Below are 18,344 nucleotides of genomic sequence, written 5' to 3' on the forward strand. Positions count from 1 at the left end.
ATATGTGACAATGGATGAAACATGGCTCCATCACTACACTCCTGAGTCCAATCGACAGTCGGCTGAGTGGACAGCGACCGGTGAACCGTCTCCGAAGCGTGGAAAGACTCAAAAGTCCGCTGGCAAAGTAATGGCCTCTGTTTTTAGGGATGCGCATGGAATAATTTTTGTCGGTTATCTTGAGAAGGGAAAAACCATCAACAGTGACTATTATATGGCGTTATTGGAGCGTTTGAAGGCCGAAATCGCGGCAAAACGGCCACATATTAAGAAGAAAAAAGTGTTGTTTCACCAAGACAACGCACCGTGCCACAAGTCATTGAGAACGATGGCAAAAATTCATGAATTGGGCTTCGAATTGCTTCCCCACCCACCGTATTCTCCAGATCTGGCCCCAGCTACTTTTTCCTGTTCACAGACCTCAAAAGGATGCTCGCAGGGAAAAAATTAGGCTGCAATGAAGAGGTGATCGCCGAAACTGAGACCTATTTTGAGGCAAAACCGAAGGAGTACTACCAAAATGGTATCAAACAAGTATATACAGCAGTAAGTTCGGCCGGGCCGAATTTTAAATACCCACCACCATGAACCAAATATTAGGGTTTCCTTTGAAATTTCAGGAGGGCTTGAGGACTTGAGGACACTCCCCGAAGATAAATTTAAAGATTTCTACACCCTCAAGAAGTGAAGTCGGTCTATATGGAGGCATTACCAAATGGACCGATAAAAACTTAATCCGATACACGTTTTTGTGAGACTAAATTACCAGAATATTTACAATTTCAGGCAAATCAAATAAAAACTACGGTTTCTAGAAGCCCAAGAACTAAAATTGGGATATCGGTCTATATGGGGGCTATACCAAAATATGGATTGATACTCACTATTTTCGGCACATCTCTTTATGGTCCTAAAATACCTCTAGATTTCCAATTTCAGACAAATTGGATAAAAACTACGGTTTCTATAAGCCCAAGACCCAAATCGGGAGGTTATTTTATATGGGGACCATACCAAAACATGAACCAATACCCACAATTTATGGCACACGTATTTGTGGTCCTACATTACCTCTAGATTTCCAATTTCAGGTAAATTGAATAAAAACTGCGGTTTCTATAAGCCCAAGAAGTAAAATCGGGAGATAGGTCTATATGGGGGCGATACCAAAATATGGACCGATACTCACCATTTTTGGCACACCTCTTTATGGTCCTAAAATACCTCTAGATTTCCAATTTCAGTTAAATTGAATAAAAACTGCGGTTTCTATAAGCCCAAGAGGTAAAATCGGGAGATCGGTCTATATGGGGGCTATACCAAAACATGGACCGATACTCACCATTTTTGGCACACATCTTTATGGTCATAAAATACCTCTAGATTTAAAATTTCAGGCAAATTGGATAAAAACTACGATTTCTATAAGCCCAAGACCCCAAATCGGGAGGTCGGTTTATATGGGGACTATATCAAAACCTGGACCGATATAGCCCATCTTCGAACTTGACCTGCCTGCAGACAAAAGACGAGTTTGTGCAAAATTTCAGCACGATTGCTTCATTATTGAAGACTGTAGCGTGATTACAACAGCCAGACAGACGGACATCGTTATATCGTCTTAGAATTTCTCCCTGATGAAGAACATATATACTTTATATAGTCGGAAATCGATATTTCGATGTGTTACAAACGGAATGACAAACTTATTAAACCCCCGTCAGCATTCTATGGTGGTGGATATAAAAATTGGAAGGTCGGTATAATCGTTGTATCGCTCTTGAAGGGAACTATGTTGAATAATAAAAACGAATTTTGACAAAACAAGTAAGGAAAGTCTGAAGTCGGGCGGGGCCGACTATATTATACCCTGCTCCACTTTATGGATCTAAATTTTCGATACCATATCTCTTCTGTCAAATGTGTTGGGTGCTATATATAAAGGTTTGTCCCAAATACATACATTTAAATATCACTCGATTTGGACAGAATTTGATAAACTTTTACAAAATCTATAGACTCAAAATTTAAGTCGGCTAATGGCTAATGGTGGAACACAATGTTAGTAAAAAAAAAATATGGGAATCATTTAAATCTGAAGCAATCTTAAGGAAACTTCGCAAAAGTTTATTTATGATTTATCGCTCGATATGTATGTATTAGAAGTTTAAGAAAATTAGAGTCATTTCTTCAACTATTCGACTAAGCAGTGGCGATTTTACAAGGAAAATGTTGGTATTTTGACCATTTCTGTCGAAATCAGAAAAACATATATATGGGAGCTATATCTAAATCTGAACCGATTTCAACCAAATTTGGCACGCATAGCAACAATGCTAATTCTACTCCCTGTGCAAAATTTCAACTAAATCGGAGCAAAAAATTAGCCTCTGTGGTCATATGAGTGTAAATCGGGCGAAAGCTATATATGGGAGCTATATCTAAATCTGAACCGATTTCAACCAAATTTGGCACGCATAGCAACAATGCTAATTCTACTCCCTGTGCAAAATTTTAACTAAATCGGAGCAAAAAATTAGCCTCTGTGGTCATATGAGTGTAAATCGGGCGAAAGCTATATATGGGAGCTATATCTAAATCTGAATCGATTTCAACCAAATTTGGCACGCATAGTTACAATGCTCATTCTATTCCCTGTGCAAAATTTCAATTAAATCGAAGTAAAAGATTGGCCTCTGTGGTCATATGAGTGTAAATCGGGCGAAAGCTATATATGAGAGCTATATCTAAATCTGAACCGATTTGGATGATATTTTGCAAGTTTTTCGAGACTCATAAAATATTGGGATGTTCGGAATTTGAGGAAGATCGGTTGATATACACGCCAATTATGACCAGATCGGTGAAAAATATATATGACAGTTATATCTAAATCTGAACCGATTTTTTCCAAAATCAATAGGGATCGTCTTTGAGCCGAAACAGGACCCCATACCAAATTTTAGGACAATCGGACTAAAACTGCGAGCTGTACTTTGCACACAAAAATACATCAACAGACAGACAGACAGACGGACAGACAGACAGACCGACGGACATCGCTAAATCGACTCAGAGTTTAATTCTAAGACGATCGGTATACTAAACGATGGGTCTCAGACTTTTCCTTCTTGGCGTTACATACAAATGCACAAACTTATTATACCCTGTACCACAGTAGTGGTGAAGGGTATAAAAATGTGTTTTCTTTGTTAGAACGGGGACTTATCAGCCAACCTGTTATGTGCCAACAACAAACAAAATAGGAATGGAGTGTGTTGTGTGTAGCATACGCTTATAGTTGAGAGAACGAAATAACTTAATCTCCACAGCAATGGAAATTATAAAACGAATGGAATTGGAATTCCGATTACATTCGAATACTTCAGAACATTGTTTGGTGCTTGATTTATTGGGTCCTATTTGTTTTGGTTCATAATGTGCAAGGTTTATATATCACTCGTTTGCGAAATGGACAATGAAGTTACTACTCGAATTGTGTGGCGTGTGCTTGAAATATTTGCTTGTGTATTCGTTGCAGAGATTTGCTACAGACCCGATATTAACCAAATATCCAAGATTTTTTTATTCGCTTATACTATATGTACTATATAAGAGTACTGTATTTAAGATTCGTCCCGGCCATATATAATTGTCTGAATAGTTCTGTTGTCAGAAACCCCTCCGAACCGGTTTCATAACTATTTCTTATTTTATGCCACAACCTGTGAAAAATATTTTACAAAATGTAGAACTCAAGTAGTTCTCCAATATTATTGCTTAATAAAATTTGCTAAACAATATTGTGTATTTTTAAGTACAATAGCGACATCTATAGGAGCATCCTAGACGCACACCATCATTGATTGTGAATTATTAGGTTTGTGTATGAGATGTACATTTGTAGATGAGTATCTGAAGCATTCACAATGGTCACTAATTTCGTTTCAATTTAAATCTGCATTTTATTCCATTTTATTTTCTCATATTTTAACGGTATACAATAAAAGGAAGAAAAAATTAATTTTTGTGCTTCGGGAGCCATAAAGAAGCCATTATCTTCAACCAGTCATGCATTTATTGTTGATCTTGATCAATGTTTATTTTAATGACATTCACTTTTGGTGTAGAACTTGGCGATACTGGAGAAAATCCTCCATCGGCAATATGAGGTGATCTCGGCTGATCCTCACCATCGGGGGTAACACTAATGGTGATGGTTGGTATATTCTCGGCAGACCAATTGGAAGATTGAGAATCTTGTCTAATGGGACGTCTACGCTGAGATATTAGACGCTGTTGAAATACAATTGGTCCAGGTTTATCCAATTCTTCAGGATCTTTGGAAGTTTCGATGTGTGTTTCATGGGCTGACATCATTAAATGACTGTAGCTGGGTGGATCAATGTCTTCGGCAATTTCTAGAGGTGCACGTGGCATTACATAAGGCTGAATACTGCTAGTGTTGGAAGTTGTTGCTACCGGTGTAGTGGGTATAGGATTGGTGGTGGTAGTTGGGGTGGTGTGCATTGCTACTGGAAGCATAAAGGCATTATTGAAGGCTGTAGACATTTCCAATCGTGGTGTACAGGGTATATCGATGGCTGTATCGGTAGTGGGATCTTGTTGATCTGGTCTGCTAACAGCATCTTTCATAAGAGCCAAAAATGATCCGAGCTTTTTACGGCTTTGTCGCGAAAGTGTGGCAAATTTCTCCCCTCCTAGATGATGATAATGATGGTGTTGTGGTTGCGATGTAGGGGTTGTCACATCTTCAGCGGACCTTGGTGATTGTAACTCTGCTTCCAAATGTTGCCAAGTCGGTGTTGTGGCTATGTCGGCTTCCCTGGGGACTTTATCCGCATCAAATTTGAATACTTCTTGTTCTGTGGAATGTTTCGGCTTATGACGTTTAAATTTCAGTTTGCCACTTAGATTTTGTAACTGCTCGAAAACTGGTGGAGAGATTTGTTTCTCTTCGCGTGGAGTCGAAGACTTCTCGTCGACAATTTTATAGGATGGAAGCTGAGATTCATCACCCGTAGGTGTTAAATTTTTATTCTTTTTCGATTGAGATTTTTTCTTGCTTGGCTCAGATTCATTCGATGGGGGTTTTGTGGCATCCTCGATTTTCATGTCCTCTTCATTTGTCTTCTCCAAAGAACTTTGTTTAGCCGGTTGTGGTTTATCTTCACGTTTCTTACGGCGAAAACTTTCATAAATGCGATGTTTAATGGGTGACCCAGATCTTGATTTGGGTCGCTTTTCTTTGTCCTTAGTTTTGTCTTTGTCGACATCGGCATTTATAAGAATATCCGTGTTTTTGATTTTCTCCTTTTTACTCAAATGGTCATTGTCTTTGAATTTTATAGTCTCCTTATCATTTGGCGATTGATTATCCAGATTTATTCTATTCTGTTCATACTCCTTTTCGTTAGACATATCCTTGTCCTTATCCTTTTTTCTAGTTTTCTCTTTACCATTTCGCTTAATATTTTCTTTTTCTCCATTTTCGTTCTCTTTTCCAGTTTCTGTAAATTTCTCTTTATCATTTCCCTCTTTTTCCCTTTCGTTTCTCTCGTTATTGACAAGATCATTAAACGTCTTTAAAGGTGCTTCACTGTCCTTAACGGCAATTACTTCTTGCTGCTCTTCATCCATTTTATTTTTTTGAATATCCTTATTGGTGTCTGCCTCATTTTTATTGGCATCATCATCTTTCTTTTTACGCAATAAACTCTGGCGCCTTTCATTTATAACTCTGGTCTTTACATCCGGATCATTATCAGTTAAATTCTTCTCTTTGTCATTAGTTTTAGAATTGTCAATTTCAGTAGAACGTGGCGGCGGTGGAGGTGGTCGCTTCTCTGCCTTTTCGCCCTTTAATTTACCCTTACCCCCACTACCTCCATTGCCATGGGCTTGTTTTCGTAATGATCGAACACGTTCTCTCTCACTGTTAGCGATTTGCACAATGTCTACCAGAGAGGGTTTACGAGTTCTTCGTATTTCCTGAAGTTTGGATAAACCTGGTCGCCTCTCATTACCATCCTCGTCGTGTGGCAATGAATCATGATGTTCGGTATCGGTGTCATCATCACGTCCATGATGACGAGCAAAAGTCTCCTCATCGGATGTTGCGGAATCTTTGCGAAGAGCCTTCTTCATGATACGAGAAATAAGTTCTGCAAGGAAAAGAATATCACAAAATAGATTAGTGTAAGTGTATATTTGGGACACATTTGCTCTTAATCTAAATTTTATGTACTCTCTTTGATGGACGATCAACAACGAGAGATGTATCAGTTTAGGTATAGCGACAGTCAATAATTTCAGGCTCACTTAGAATATTCAATTCATTGTGATACCGCAGTGCTGAACTTCTCTCTTATCACTGAGTGCTGGTCGATTCAATGACAAGGGACTTTTTCGGTCGAAACTTGTACTCTTTGTAAATCGCCAGAATTAATTTCCCAAATAACAACCTCACAATTTCAAATTTAACGCCAATGATCTTTATTTCAAACTATCCCTTACCTTTTCTGGCTTGGTTCTTATACTCTTCACTCTCGAAATCCGGCTGAGCTGTTGGTGATACTGGTGATGAAGCTTCCAGTACCTTACGCCATCTATTACTCATTGTTGTGGAGCTATTCTCAGGAGCCTTCAATTCAGGTACTTTGAAAAATTTCTTACGCTCCTCTTCACGTTCCTTTTGTAATTGAGTCTTCAAATCTTGATTAGCTTCTCTCAATGCACCGGTCAACGAGACCAGATAATATATGATGAGGATTAGTAAAAGTAATAGAGGAATAACAGTACTCGCTGATGCCATATAAGTAAGGGGTCGATGGAAATCTCTATTGGACGGATGATAAATACAAAAAAAAAATGTTTAAATCAGACAAAATTGGAAAACATGGAATAACCTACTCTGGCAATGCATTCATGGTGATTGTTGTTATGTACTCCGATGTTGTATTATAATTGGAATAGGGTCCACAATGCCATGATGGTCTTAGCCAGACTATGGCATATGCTACAGGCAAAACACAAAGGAACAACATCGTAAGTAGCAGCGAAAGGTAAAAGTTGTTGGATTTAGAAGCCCTTTTGGGAAGAAAAAAGAATAAATAATTTAATCAGTGATATAGAGATAGGTGTACAATAAAACAAAAGCTAAAGTAGATTATGGGGCAATTAACAGGTTGGCTGATAAGTCCCCGGTCTAACAAAGAACAAGTATATACGGCCGCAAGTTCGGCCAGGCCGAATCTTATGTACCCACCACCATGGATTGCGTAGAAACTTATACCAAAGACTATCATCCACAATCGAACTACTTGGGTTGTGGTATCTTAAAACTTCTTAACATCGTTTTCTAAATTGTGATTTAGTCCATACATGGTATATATTAGACAAAAAAGTTATGTATATTTAAGTCTACAAATAATTACGAATCGATATAGACTTTTTGTACGTAGAGAGCCAGAATTGAAATATGGGGGTCGCTTTTATAGGGGCTATATACAATTATGAACTTGATATGGACCAATTTTTGTGTGATTGGGGATCGATTTATCTGAGGGCCATATACAACTATAGACCGATATGGACCTAGTTAAGCATGGTTGTTGACGACCATATACTAGCACAATGTACCAAATTTCAACTCACTCGGATGAAATTTGCTCCTCCAAGAGGTTCAAAAACCAAATCTCGGGATCGGTTTATATGGGGCTATGTACGATTATGGACTGATATGGACCACTTTTGGCATGGTTGTTAAATATCATATACTACCACCACGTACCAAATTTCAAGCAGATCGGATGAATTTTGCTTCTCCAAAAGGCACCGGAGGTCAAATCTGGGGATCGGTTAATATGGGCGCTATATATAATTATGGACTGATAGGAACCAATTCCTGCATGGTTGTCGGATACCATATACTAACATCACGTACCAAATTCGAAACGAATGGGAAGAATTTTGCTCTTCCAAGGGGCTCTGGAGGTCAAATCTGGGGATCGGTTTATATGGGGCCTATATATAATTATGGACCGATATCGACCAATTTTTGCATGGGAGTTTGAGGCCATATATTAACACCACGTACCAAATTTCAGCCGGATCGGATGAAATTTTCTTCTCTTAGAGGCCTCGCAAGCCAAATCGGGGGATCGGTTCATATGGGGGCTATATGTAATTATGGACCGATGTGGACCAATTTTTGCATGGTTGTTAGAAACCATATACTTACACCATGTACCAAATTTCAGACGGATCGGATGAAATTTGCTTCTCTTAGAGGCCTCGCAAGCTAAATCGGGGGATCGGTTTATATGGGGGCTATATATAATTATGGACCGATGTCGACCAATTTTTGCATGGTTCTTAGAGACAACATACTAACACCATGTACCAAATTTCAACCGGATCGGATGAAATTTGCTTCTCTTACGGGCCTCGTAAGCCAAATCGGGGGATCGGTTTATATGGGGGCTATATATAATTATGGACCGATGTGTACCAATTTTTGCATGGTTGTTAGAGACCATATACCGACACAATGTACCAAATTTCAGCCGGATCGGATGAAATTTGCTTCTCTTAGAGGCCTCGTAAGCCAAATCGGGGGATCGGTTTATATGGGGGCTATATATAATTATGGACCGATGTGGACCAATTTTTGCATGGTTGTTAGAGACCATATACTAACACCATGTGCCAAATTTCAGCCGGATCGGATGAAATTTGCTTTTCTTAGAGGCCTCGCAAGCCAAATTTTGGGGTCCGTTTATATGGGGGCTATACGTAAAAGTGGACCGATATGGCCCATTTGCAATACCATCCGACCTACATCAATAACAACTACTTGTGCCAAGTTTGAAGTCGATAGCTTGCTTCGTTCGGAAGTTAGCGTGATTTCAACAGACGGACGGACGGACGGACGGACGGACATGCTCAGATCAACTCAGAATTTCACCACGACCCAGAATATATATACTTTATGGGGTCTTAGAGCAATATTTCGATGTGTTACAAACGGAATGACAAAGTTAATATACCCCCCATCCTATGGTGGTGGGTATAAAAACACATTTTTATTATTCAACATAGTAAAAAAGTAAAATTCGTTTTTATTATTCACCATAGTTTCCTTCAAGAGCAACACAACGATTATAACGACCTTCCAATTTTTTGATACCATTTTGGTAGTACTCCTTCGGTTTTGCCTCCAAATAGGCCTCAGTTTCGGCGATCACCTCTTCATTGCAGCCAAATTTTTTCCCTGCGAGCATCTTTTTGAGGTCTGAAAACAAGAAAAAGTCGTTGGGGCCAGATCTGGAGAATTCGAAGCCCAGTTCATGAATTTTTGCCATCGTTCTCAATGACTTGTGGCACGGTGCGTTGTCTTGGTGGAACAACACTTTTTTCTTCTTCCTATGGGGCCGTTTTGCCGCGATTTCGACCTTCAAACGCTCCAATAACGCCATATAAAATAGTCACTGTTGATAGTTTTCTAAAGATAATCGATAAAAATTATTCCATGCGCATCCCAAAAAACAGAGGCCATTACTTTGCCAGCGGACTTTAGAGTCTTTCCACGCTTCGGAGACGGTTCACCGGTCGCTGTCCACTCAGCCGACTGTCGATTGGACTGAGTAGTGTAGTGATGGAGCCATGTTTCATCCATTGTCACATATCGACGGAAAAACTCGGGTGTATTACGAGTTAACAGCTGCAAACACCGCTCAGAATCATCAACACGTTGTTGTTTTTGGTCAAATGTGAGCTCGCGCGGCACCCATTTTGCACAGAGCTTCCGCATATCCAAGTATTGATGAATGATATGACCAACACGTTCCTTTGATATCTTTAAGACCTCTGCTATCTCGATCAACTTCATTTTACGGTCATTCAAAATCATTTTGTGGATTTTTTGGATGTTTTCGTCGGTAACCACCTCTTTCGGGCGTCCACTGCGTTCACCGTCCTCCGTGCTCATTTCACCACGCTTGAATTTTGCATACCAATCAATTATTGTTGATTTCCCTGGGACAGAGTCCGGAAACTTATTATCAAGCCAAGTTTTTGCTTGCACCGTATTTTTCAGAAAACAGTATTTTATCAAAACACGAAATCCCTTTTTTTTTCATTTTTTTCACAATAACAAAAGTTGCTTCACAAAAGACGCTCTATCTCACAAACTAATTGACTAACAGACGTCAAATTTTGACACGAAAAATAATATGCATTTAATACTAGCGACGCCATCTATGTGTCAGACCGGGTACTTATCAGCCAACCTGTTATTCAGCCATTACAACTAGAGAAGGAACATAATCATCTCAAACATGCCTCAAGAGCATAATGTTACATTTTCACGGGGAACATGTAACAAGCACCTTCAATAGACCAAGAGAAGATCGTGGATCCTCATCCTTTCAGAGTATTCGTTTTTGGAGGCTTTGCAAGAACCAACATAGAATTTCGAACTTTTTGGTTATATGACTGTACTGATACAACTAGGACACATTTCAGGGAATTTCCCAAATAAAAATTAAATTTTTAATTATTAGTAAATACTTACTTGAATACAACTTCATGTGGCACATTGCATGTTAAAACGATCCATGATCTAAAGTACATCATGATAACCAATTTCACAAGATTTATTATCACTATACCGGGTGAAAAAAATATGCCCATCCATACTTGGCCTTGATTATTAATTAATCCAAGAATATTTTCTGCTATTTTAAAATCGCCATACTGGATAGGGAAAAACATGCGGTGAGACAAGAATTATTTTGCTACTGCACAACTTTAACTTACTTGGGGAAAAGTTTTCTCCATATCCCAACACCAATTCTGATTAACATATCGAACGAAAAGTGCACGCAAAAAATCGATTACTAAGGATAGCACGGTCGCAGTTATCTAGAAAGGAAAAGGGAAAGAAAGAAAAATAAAATTATTTACTCAGATATGTTAGGGTTATAGTAGCTTCGATCACTCAGTACAGGCAAGCTCATATTGTGTGAGAAGGTTATTATGACCGATGGCATAAATGGAAGAGTTGCATAGAAAATTGGTAGAAGACACAAAGGAACATCTGCAAAACAGCAAAACATTTTCTGAAAAGGTGATTCAGCGATAGTTTGCTGAAATATCAAACAATGTCTGCTATTTTTACAACACATTCGTACTTACACGCAAAGAAAAAAAAAACGTTTGGAAAACGTGTACCGAAAACGTTTTTCTTTTGTTAGAGTTTTTTGAATTGCTTCGAAAATTTTAAACTTTTATCACCAAAAAATACGTTTGTTACAAAGTTTTATTTTTTCAATAAAAAAAGTTATTTTTGAAACAACAACAGAGTCCATTTCGTTTATATCAAACACTGTTCTTTTCTGACTTTTGGTCTTTAATAAAACACATTTTACAGTTCAAAATTTAATATAGTACAATGTAATGTTGAACATTTTTTCGAAATCTTCCGAACATATGTAGAATGTATGTAAAAAAAAAAAAAAAAAAACAAAACAAAAAAAAACATTGGTCGAAGCAGGGATCGAACCCACGACCCTTGGCATGAGAGTCAGACGTAGCAACCACTGCTCCACGGTGCCAAACTAAATGTTTGTTTCTGTTAAATAAACTTTGTTTATTAGGTTCGTGGGCGCCGCAAGCTATGCTATATAAATATAACTTATATTGATAATTATCTTTTGATGACCATACCAGGTACATAGCTCAGTGGTTAGTGTGTTGGCTTACAAAGTGCATGGTCCGCGGTTCGATTCTCCGTCCAGGCGAAAGGTAAAAAAATTATAAATTCGTATAATTTCTTCTACATTGTTGGTATTACAGGAAAAGGTGTTAAGAACTAAAAAAACTCATGGATGTGAGAAAGATGTGAGGGAAAATGCAATTAGCAAGAATTTTTTTTTATTAGTTAGTCTTTATGAAATTGTTGTTACCAGGGCTGTGGAGTCGGAGTCTTGGAGTCGGAGTCTGAAGATTTGGCTGGAGTCGGAGTCGTAAAAATTTTGCTCGACTCCGACTCCGGCTAAACCAAATTTTTTAAAACACTTCACACTTTTGTAACTAAAAAAGTTTTTACGCAAATTAGTTTCCAATGCGTTATGCATTCGATCAATGTACACCACGATTGGAAATAAAAATCAACTTCCAATTACAGCTATCATTTTATGTTTCCTAGAATGTTAGACTAGCAAATGGGCTGGATCGATCCATTTTAATCCCCATATCAATTTATTTGAAATAATTCGAACAATAATTCGAATTTATTGTTTTTAATTTTATTTTAAGGCTATATACCTACACACATATGACAGAAAAAATTGTCAAAGCTGTTTTTTATAGAAAATTTTGTCACTATTGTATTTATATGGAATGTTTTGTCAAAATTTAATTTCTATAAAAAAATTATTCGAAATATTATTACTATAGAAATATTTTTTTCTATAGAAAATTAAGTCAACATTTATTTCTATAGAAAATAAAAAATAAAACAAGTATATACAGCAGTAAGTTCGTCCGGGCCGAATCATAAATACCCACCACCATGAATCAAATATACTAATTTCCTTAGAAAATTTCATGGGGGTTTGATGACAGATCAGTTTAACCAGTTCGCATCCCGAAAATAAATGCAAAGATTTTACCTATCAGATTCCGGATTTATAAGAACTATTTTTGTTTGAGTTTTAAAAGAATCATAAACATATCCTGTAAATGTGCAAGAAAATTAAGAAAAAATACCTTGATTTGAAATCTAAAATCTATAGTACACCAACTGTTTTATGATTACGAGAAGTAATATCTGGCAAATTTACATTTATGGTAAATGCACCTTCTGTACACGCAAAAAAATAATTCTTTCCTCCCAAACGAAATTTTAGACAAACAAAGTTCGTTTCTCATTTGCTTTTCGCTGTAAGGAAGTGTATTTGGAAGAAAAGTATATACTTTTTGTGATAAACGTTTATTCTTTTCCAGGATGTAAAAACAATTTCATAAAGACTAACTCAAAAAAATTTTTTTTCTGGCTAATTGCATTTTCCCTCACATCTTTCTCACTTCCACGAAGATTTTTAGTTCTTAGCACCTTTTTCTGTAATACAAACAATGTAGAAGAAGTTATACGATTTTATAAATTTTTAAAATTTTTTTACCTTTCGCCTGGACGGAGAATCGAACCGCGGACCATGCACTTTGTAAGCCAACACACTAACCACTGAGCTATGTACCTGTTATGGTCATCAAGAGATAAATATCCATATAAGTTATATTTATATAGCATAGCTTGCGGCGCCCACGAACCGAATAAACAAAGTTTATTTAACAGAAACAAACATTTAGTTTGGCACCGTGGAGCAGTGGTTGCTACGTCTGACTCTCATGCCAAGGGTCGTGGGTTCGATCCCTGCATCGCCCAAAGTTTTTTTTTTTTTTTTTTTTACATACATTCTACATATGTTCCGAAGATTCCGAAAAAAATGTTCAACATTACATTGTACTATATTAAATTTTTAACTGTAAAATGTGTTTTATTAAAGACCAAAAGCCAGAAAAGAAGAGTGTTTGATATAAACGAAATGGACTCTGTTGTTGTTTCAAAAATAACTTTTTTTATTGAAAAAATAAAAACTTTGTAACAAACGAATTTTTTTGGTGATAAAAGTTTAAAATTTTCGAAGCAATTCAAAAAACTCTAACAAAAGAAAAACGTTTTCGGTACACGTTTTCCAAACGTTTTTTTTCTTTGCGTGTACCCTCAATATCTGAAATCGGTCTATATGGAGGCCTTACCAGCGTTGCAACAACGAATTTTTATTTTGGACCAAATTTTTCCAAAATTCGTACCAGGGGACCAGTTTTCTAATTTAAATTAATATAATTTAAAAGTTACAATTTTTCTAAAATTTTTCTTCGAAAGAAAATTTTTTCAAAATTTTATTTCTATATAAAATTTTGACCTCATTCTATTTCTATCGAAAATTTTGTCCATATTTTATTTCTATAGAAAATTTGGTCCAAATTTTATTTCAATAGATTTCATTTTAGCCAAAATTTCAATTTAGCCAAAATTTAATTTCTATAGAAAATGTAGCCAAAGTTTAATTCTATTGAAAATTTAGCCAAAATTTAATTTCTGTAAAAAATTTAGCCAAAATTTTATTTCTATTACATATTTAGCAGAAATCTTTTTCTATAGAAAGTTATCGCAAAATTTTATTTTTTCTTAAAATTTGTACAAAAGTTTTGCATAATATTGTATCCCAAAATTTTTTAAGAAGCTTATTTCTATACAAAATTTTGTTAAAATTTTATTTCTATGGAAAATTTGTTAAAACTTTATTTCTATGAAAATTTTGTTAAAATTTTATTTCTATAGAAATTTTTGTCCAAATGTTATTTCTGCAGAAAAATTCCATTTGGTCTGACCATCGGACCAACTTCAATAATTTTTTGGGTCTATTTTGGTCCAATCGGACTAATGGGGCTACGCCAAAAACATGGAAGGATACGTACAGTATTCAGCACATCTATTGTAGTTCTAGAATATAGACCCCAAAACGGAGGGCCGGTTTATAAGGGGACTATATCAAAAACTGGACCGATACACAATATATTCGGCACACCTCTTAATGGTCCTAGAATACCTCCAGATTTCCAATTTCAGGCAAATTGGATAAAAACTACGGATTGTAGAAGTCCAAGAAGCAAACTCGTAACATCGGTCTAAAAGGGGGCTATATCAAAACTTCGTCCGATAATGACCATCTTCGGCACGCCTTGTAATGGTCCTATAATACCTCTAGATTTCCAATTTCAGACAAATTGGATAAAAACTACGGATTCTAGAAGCTCAAGAAATAAAATCGGGAGTTCTGTCTATATGGGAGCTATATTAAAACATGTTCCGATAATCACCATTTTCAGCACTCCTCCTTATAGCCCTAGAATACCTCTAGGTTTCCAATTTCTGGCAAATTGGATAAAAACTACGGTTTTTATAAGCCCAAGACCCCAAATGGGGCGATCGGTTGATATGGGAGCTATATCAAAACCTGGACCGATCTAGCTCATCTTCGACATGACAAACTTATTATACCCCTGTCACCATTCTATGGTGGTGGGTATAAAAATATTTTTATGTAGAAAATTTTGTCAAAAATTTATTTCTATAGAAAATTTAGCCAAAATTTTGCTTCTATAGAAAATTGTTCAAAATTTTATTTACACAAAAAATTTTCCAAAATTTCTATTAATAATTTTTTCAAATTTTTTCTATAGAAAATTGTGCCAAAATTTTGTTACTATAGATTTTTTTTATACAAAATTTATACAACATTTTATGTCGATAGAAAATTTAGTCAACATTTTATTTTTATACAAAATTTTGTCTAAATTTTCTTTCTATAGAAAATTTTGCTGCATTTTATTTCTTTAGAAAATTTTGCAAAATTTTATTTAGTACACAAAAAAATTTCAAAAAATTTCTATTGATATTTTTTTCAAAATTTTATTTCTATAGAAAATTTTGTCAAAATTTGTTTACTATAGTTTTTTTATAGAAAATTTTGTCAAAATTTATTTATATAGAAAATTTTCTCAAACATTTATTTATATAGAGAATTTAGTTCAAATTTTGTTTCTATAGAAAATTTTGAAAACTTTTATTTACTACACAAAAATTTTTCCAAAATTTATATTTATATTTTTTTTTTCAAAATTTTATTTCTATAAAACAATTTGTCAAAATTTTATTTATATAGCAAATTTTCTCAAATTTTTTTCTTACTGATACTCACTGCTAAGTCGAAAACTGGTAAAAGTGACTCAAATTTTGCTATATAAAAAATTATGAATGTTTCCCAAATATTGCACGAGATTTTGTAGAAGTCTGATTTCAGATTTTATCAAAATGTAGATCTAAATACAATCGGCCCGCCCGACTTTAGACTTTCTTTGCATTTTTATTTTTTGCTATAATTGTGTTACGTCCCATAACTTTAGATTTAAATTTTAGGTACAGAGATTTTCTAGAAGTATATACAATTTTGTCTAAATCGATTCAGATTCAAATTCCTGCATATGGGAATATAACCCTTTATAATAATTTTCGTCCACAAATACATATACTGTCGGTATCTTTTCATATTATGATGGGTATTTATATCATTATTTTATTTATTAAACATTGCCCTAAATTTGAAATAAAGAGTTTAATTGGTATAAATGCGAAATTAAGACCTTTCTTGCACACATAAGTAAATACGATACTTTATATCGATCCATATATATACCCAATATATACCCCCACAATAGAACTACAAATTAGTGGTACTAAAATGAGATTTAGTTATATTACCCGGAGTCGACTCCGGAGTCGGAGTCGAGCTGATGAAAAATGCTGGAGTCGGAGTCGGAGTCGAGCAAAATTGGCTCGACTCCACAGCCCTGGTTGTTACATCCTGGAAAAGAATAAATGTTTATCACAAAAAGTATATACTTTTCTTCTAAATACACTTCCTTACAGCGAAAAGCAAATAAGAAACGAACTTTGTTTGTCTAAAATTTCGTTTGGGAGGAAAGAATTATTTTTTTGTGTGTAGAAGTTTTAAGGGCGTTAAAGGTTCTAATGCCCTTTAACGCCCCTTAAATATAATAAAATCGATATGAACAAATTTTCTCATGGTAACTAGAGGGCTAAATTTCAATCGGATCAGATGAAATTTGTTCCTTCATGAGGCTTAGGAAGTTAAACCTTAGGGGGAGCTATATATAATTATGAATCGATATGGACCATGTTTTACATGGTTATTTAAGACGATATACTAACACCACGTACCAAACGGGTCAAACGGATCTGATGAGATTTGGGCTATACCTAAAAGTGTTCCTATATGGTCCATTTGCAATACCGTCCAACCTACTTCAATAAAAACTACCAAGCAAACAAAAGCGTCAACAAAAAGTAGTGAAAATGTTCGTCTTGAATCTGGAAGTGGTGCAAAATTGTCGCAGAAGCGATGATTTTAATATTGGCTTGTCATGGGAAGGATGTCGACCATTTCAACAGCTGTTGCATTGAATTTGCATCACTTTTTGAGGCGTGATTTGAATCCAGTGTTTCAGATGTGAATTAAAAAAAATATATTTTGCAAAGAAATAATTTTTATAATTTTTTTATGATTTTTTTATACATGTTAGAAACGACTTACCTCAAGTATTTTAAACATTAAATTTTTATAGAATTGATTTAGCCATTTTTATACCCACCACCATAGAATGGTGACGGGGTATAATAAGTTTGTCTTTCCGTTTGTAACACATCGAAATATCGATTGCCGACTATATTAAGTATATATATTCTTGATCAGGGAGAAATTCTAAGACGATATAAGCATGTCCGTCTGTCTGTTGTAGTCATGCTACAGCCTTCAATAATGGCACTATCGTCCTGAAATTTGCCATAGATTCGTCTTTTGTTTGCAGGCAGGTCAAGTTCGAAGATGGGCTATATTGGTCCAAGTTTTGATATAGTCCTCATATAAACCGACCTCCCGATTTGGGGTCTTGGGCTTATAAAAACTGTAGTATTTATCCAACTTGCCTGAAATTGGAAATCTAGACTTATTTTAGAACCATCACAGAGTGTACCGAAAACGGTGCCTATCGGTCCATGTTTTGGTATAGCCCCCATATAGACCGACCTCCCGATTTGGGCTCTTGGGCTTATAAAAACTGTAATTTCACCCAATTTGCCTGAAATTGGAAATCTAGAGGTATTCTGGGAAAACAAAGAGGTGTGCCGTAAATGGTGAGTATCGGTCCATGTTTTGATATAGCCCCCATATAGACCGATCTCCCGATTTTACTTCGTGGGCTTCTAGAATCCGTAGTTTTTATCGAATTTCCCTGAAATTTGAAATCTAGAGGTATTCTAGGACCATAAAAACGTTTGTCGAAAATGGTGAGCACCGGTCCATGTTTTGATATAGCCCCCATATAAACCGATCTTCCGATTTTACTTCTTGGGCTTCTAGAATCCGTAGTTTTTATCGAATTTGCCTGAAATTTGAAATCTAGAGGTATTCTAGAACCATAAAGACGTTTGTCGAAAATGGTGAGTACCGGTCCATGTTTTGATATAGCCTCCTTGGGCTTCTAGAATCCGTAATTTTTACCCAATTTGCCTTTCTTATAAATTCAGAATCTGATCTAGTCTTCATAGGTACAGTAAAATTTCAGTGATATACAATTTAGTTCAATTCAAAGTAAAACTGAAGAAGGTTTTCATA

The 18,344-nt window shown here is 35.8% G+C and overlaps 1 protein-coding gene across 1 annotated transcript in view; it reads right to left on the reverse strand.

Annotated features, from left to right (window-relative positions):
- Positions 1–3,940: 3,940 nt before the first annotated feature.
- The window catches only part of Tmc (Transmembrane channel-like), a 237,442-nt gene continuing 223,038 nt past the window's right edge, over positions 3,941–18,344 (reverse strand). Inside the window, exons 16-20 of the mRNA XM_075307091.1 lie at positions 10,843–10,947; positions 10,598–10,779; positions 6,934–7,110; positions 6,538–6,860; positions 3,941–6,185 (exon numbers count right to left, since the gene is read on the reverse strand). Coding sequence (XP_075163206.1) covers positions 4,078–6,185; positions 6,538–6,860; positions 6,934–7,110; positions 10,598–10,779; positions 10,843–10,947 — 2,895 coding nt within the window. The 3' untranslated portion in view covers positions 3,941–4,077. The remainder of the gene's footprint in view (positions 6,186–6,537; positions 6,861–6,933; positions 7,111–10,597; positions 10,780–10,842; positions 10,948–18,344) is intronic.

Source organism: Haematobia irritans, chromosome 4 (assembly GCF_050003625.1).
Source record: "Haematobia irritans isolate KBUSLIRL chromosome 4, ASM5000362v1, whole genome shotgun sequence".
Taxonomy (NCBI): Eukaryota; Metazoa; Arthropoda; class Insecta; order Diptera; family Muscidae; genus Haematobia; species Haematobia irritans.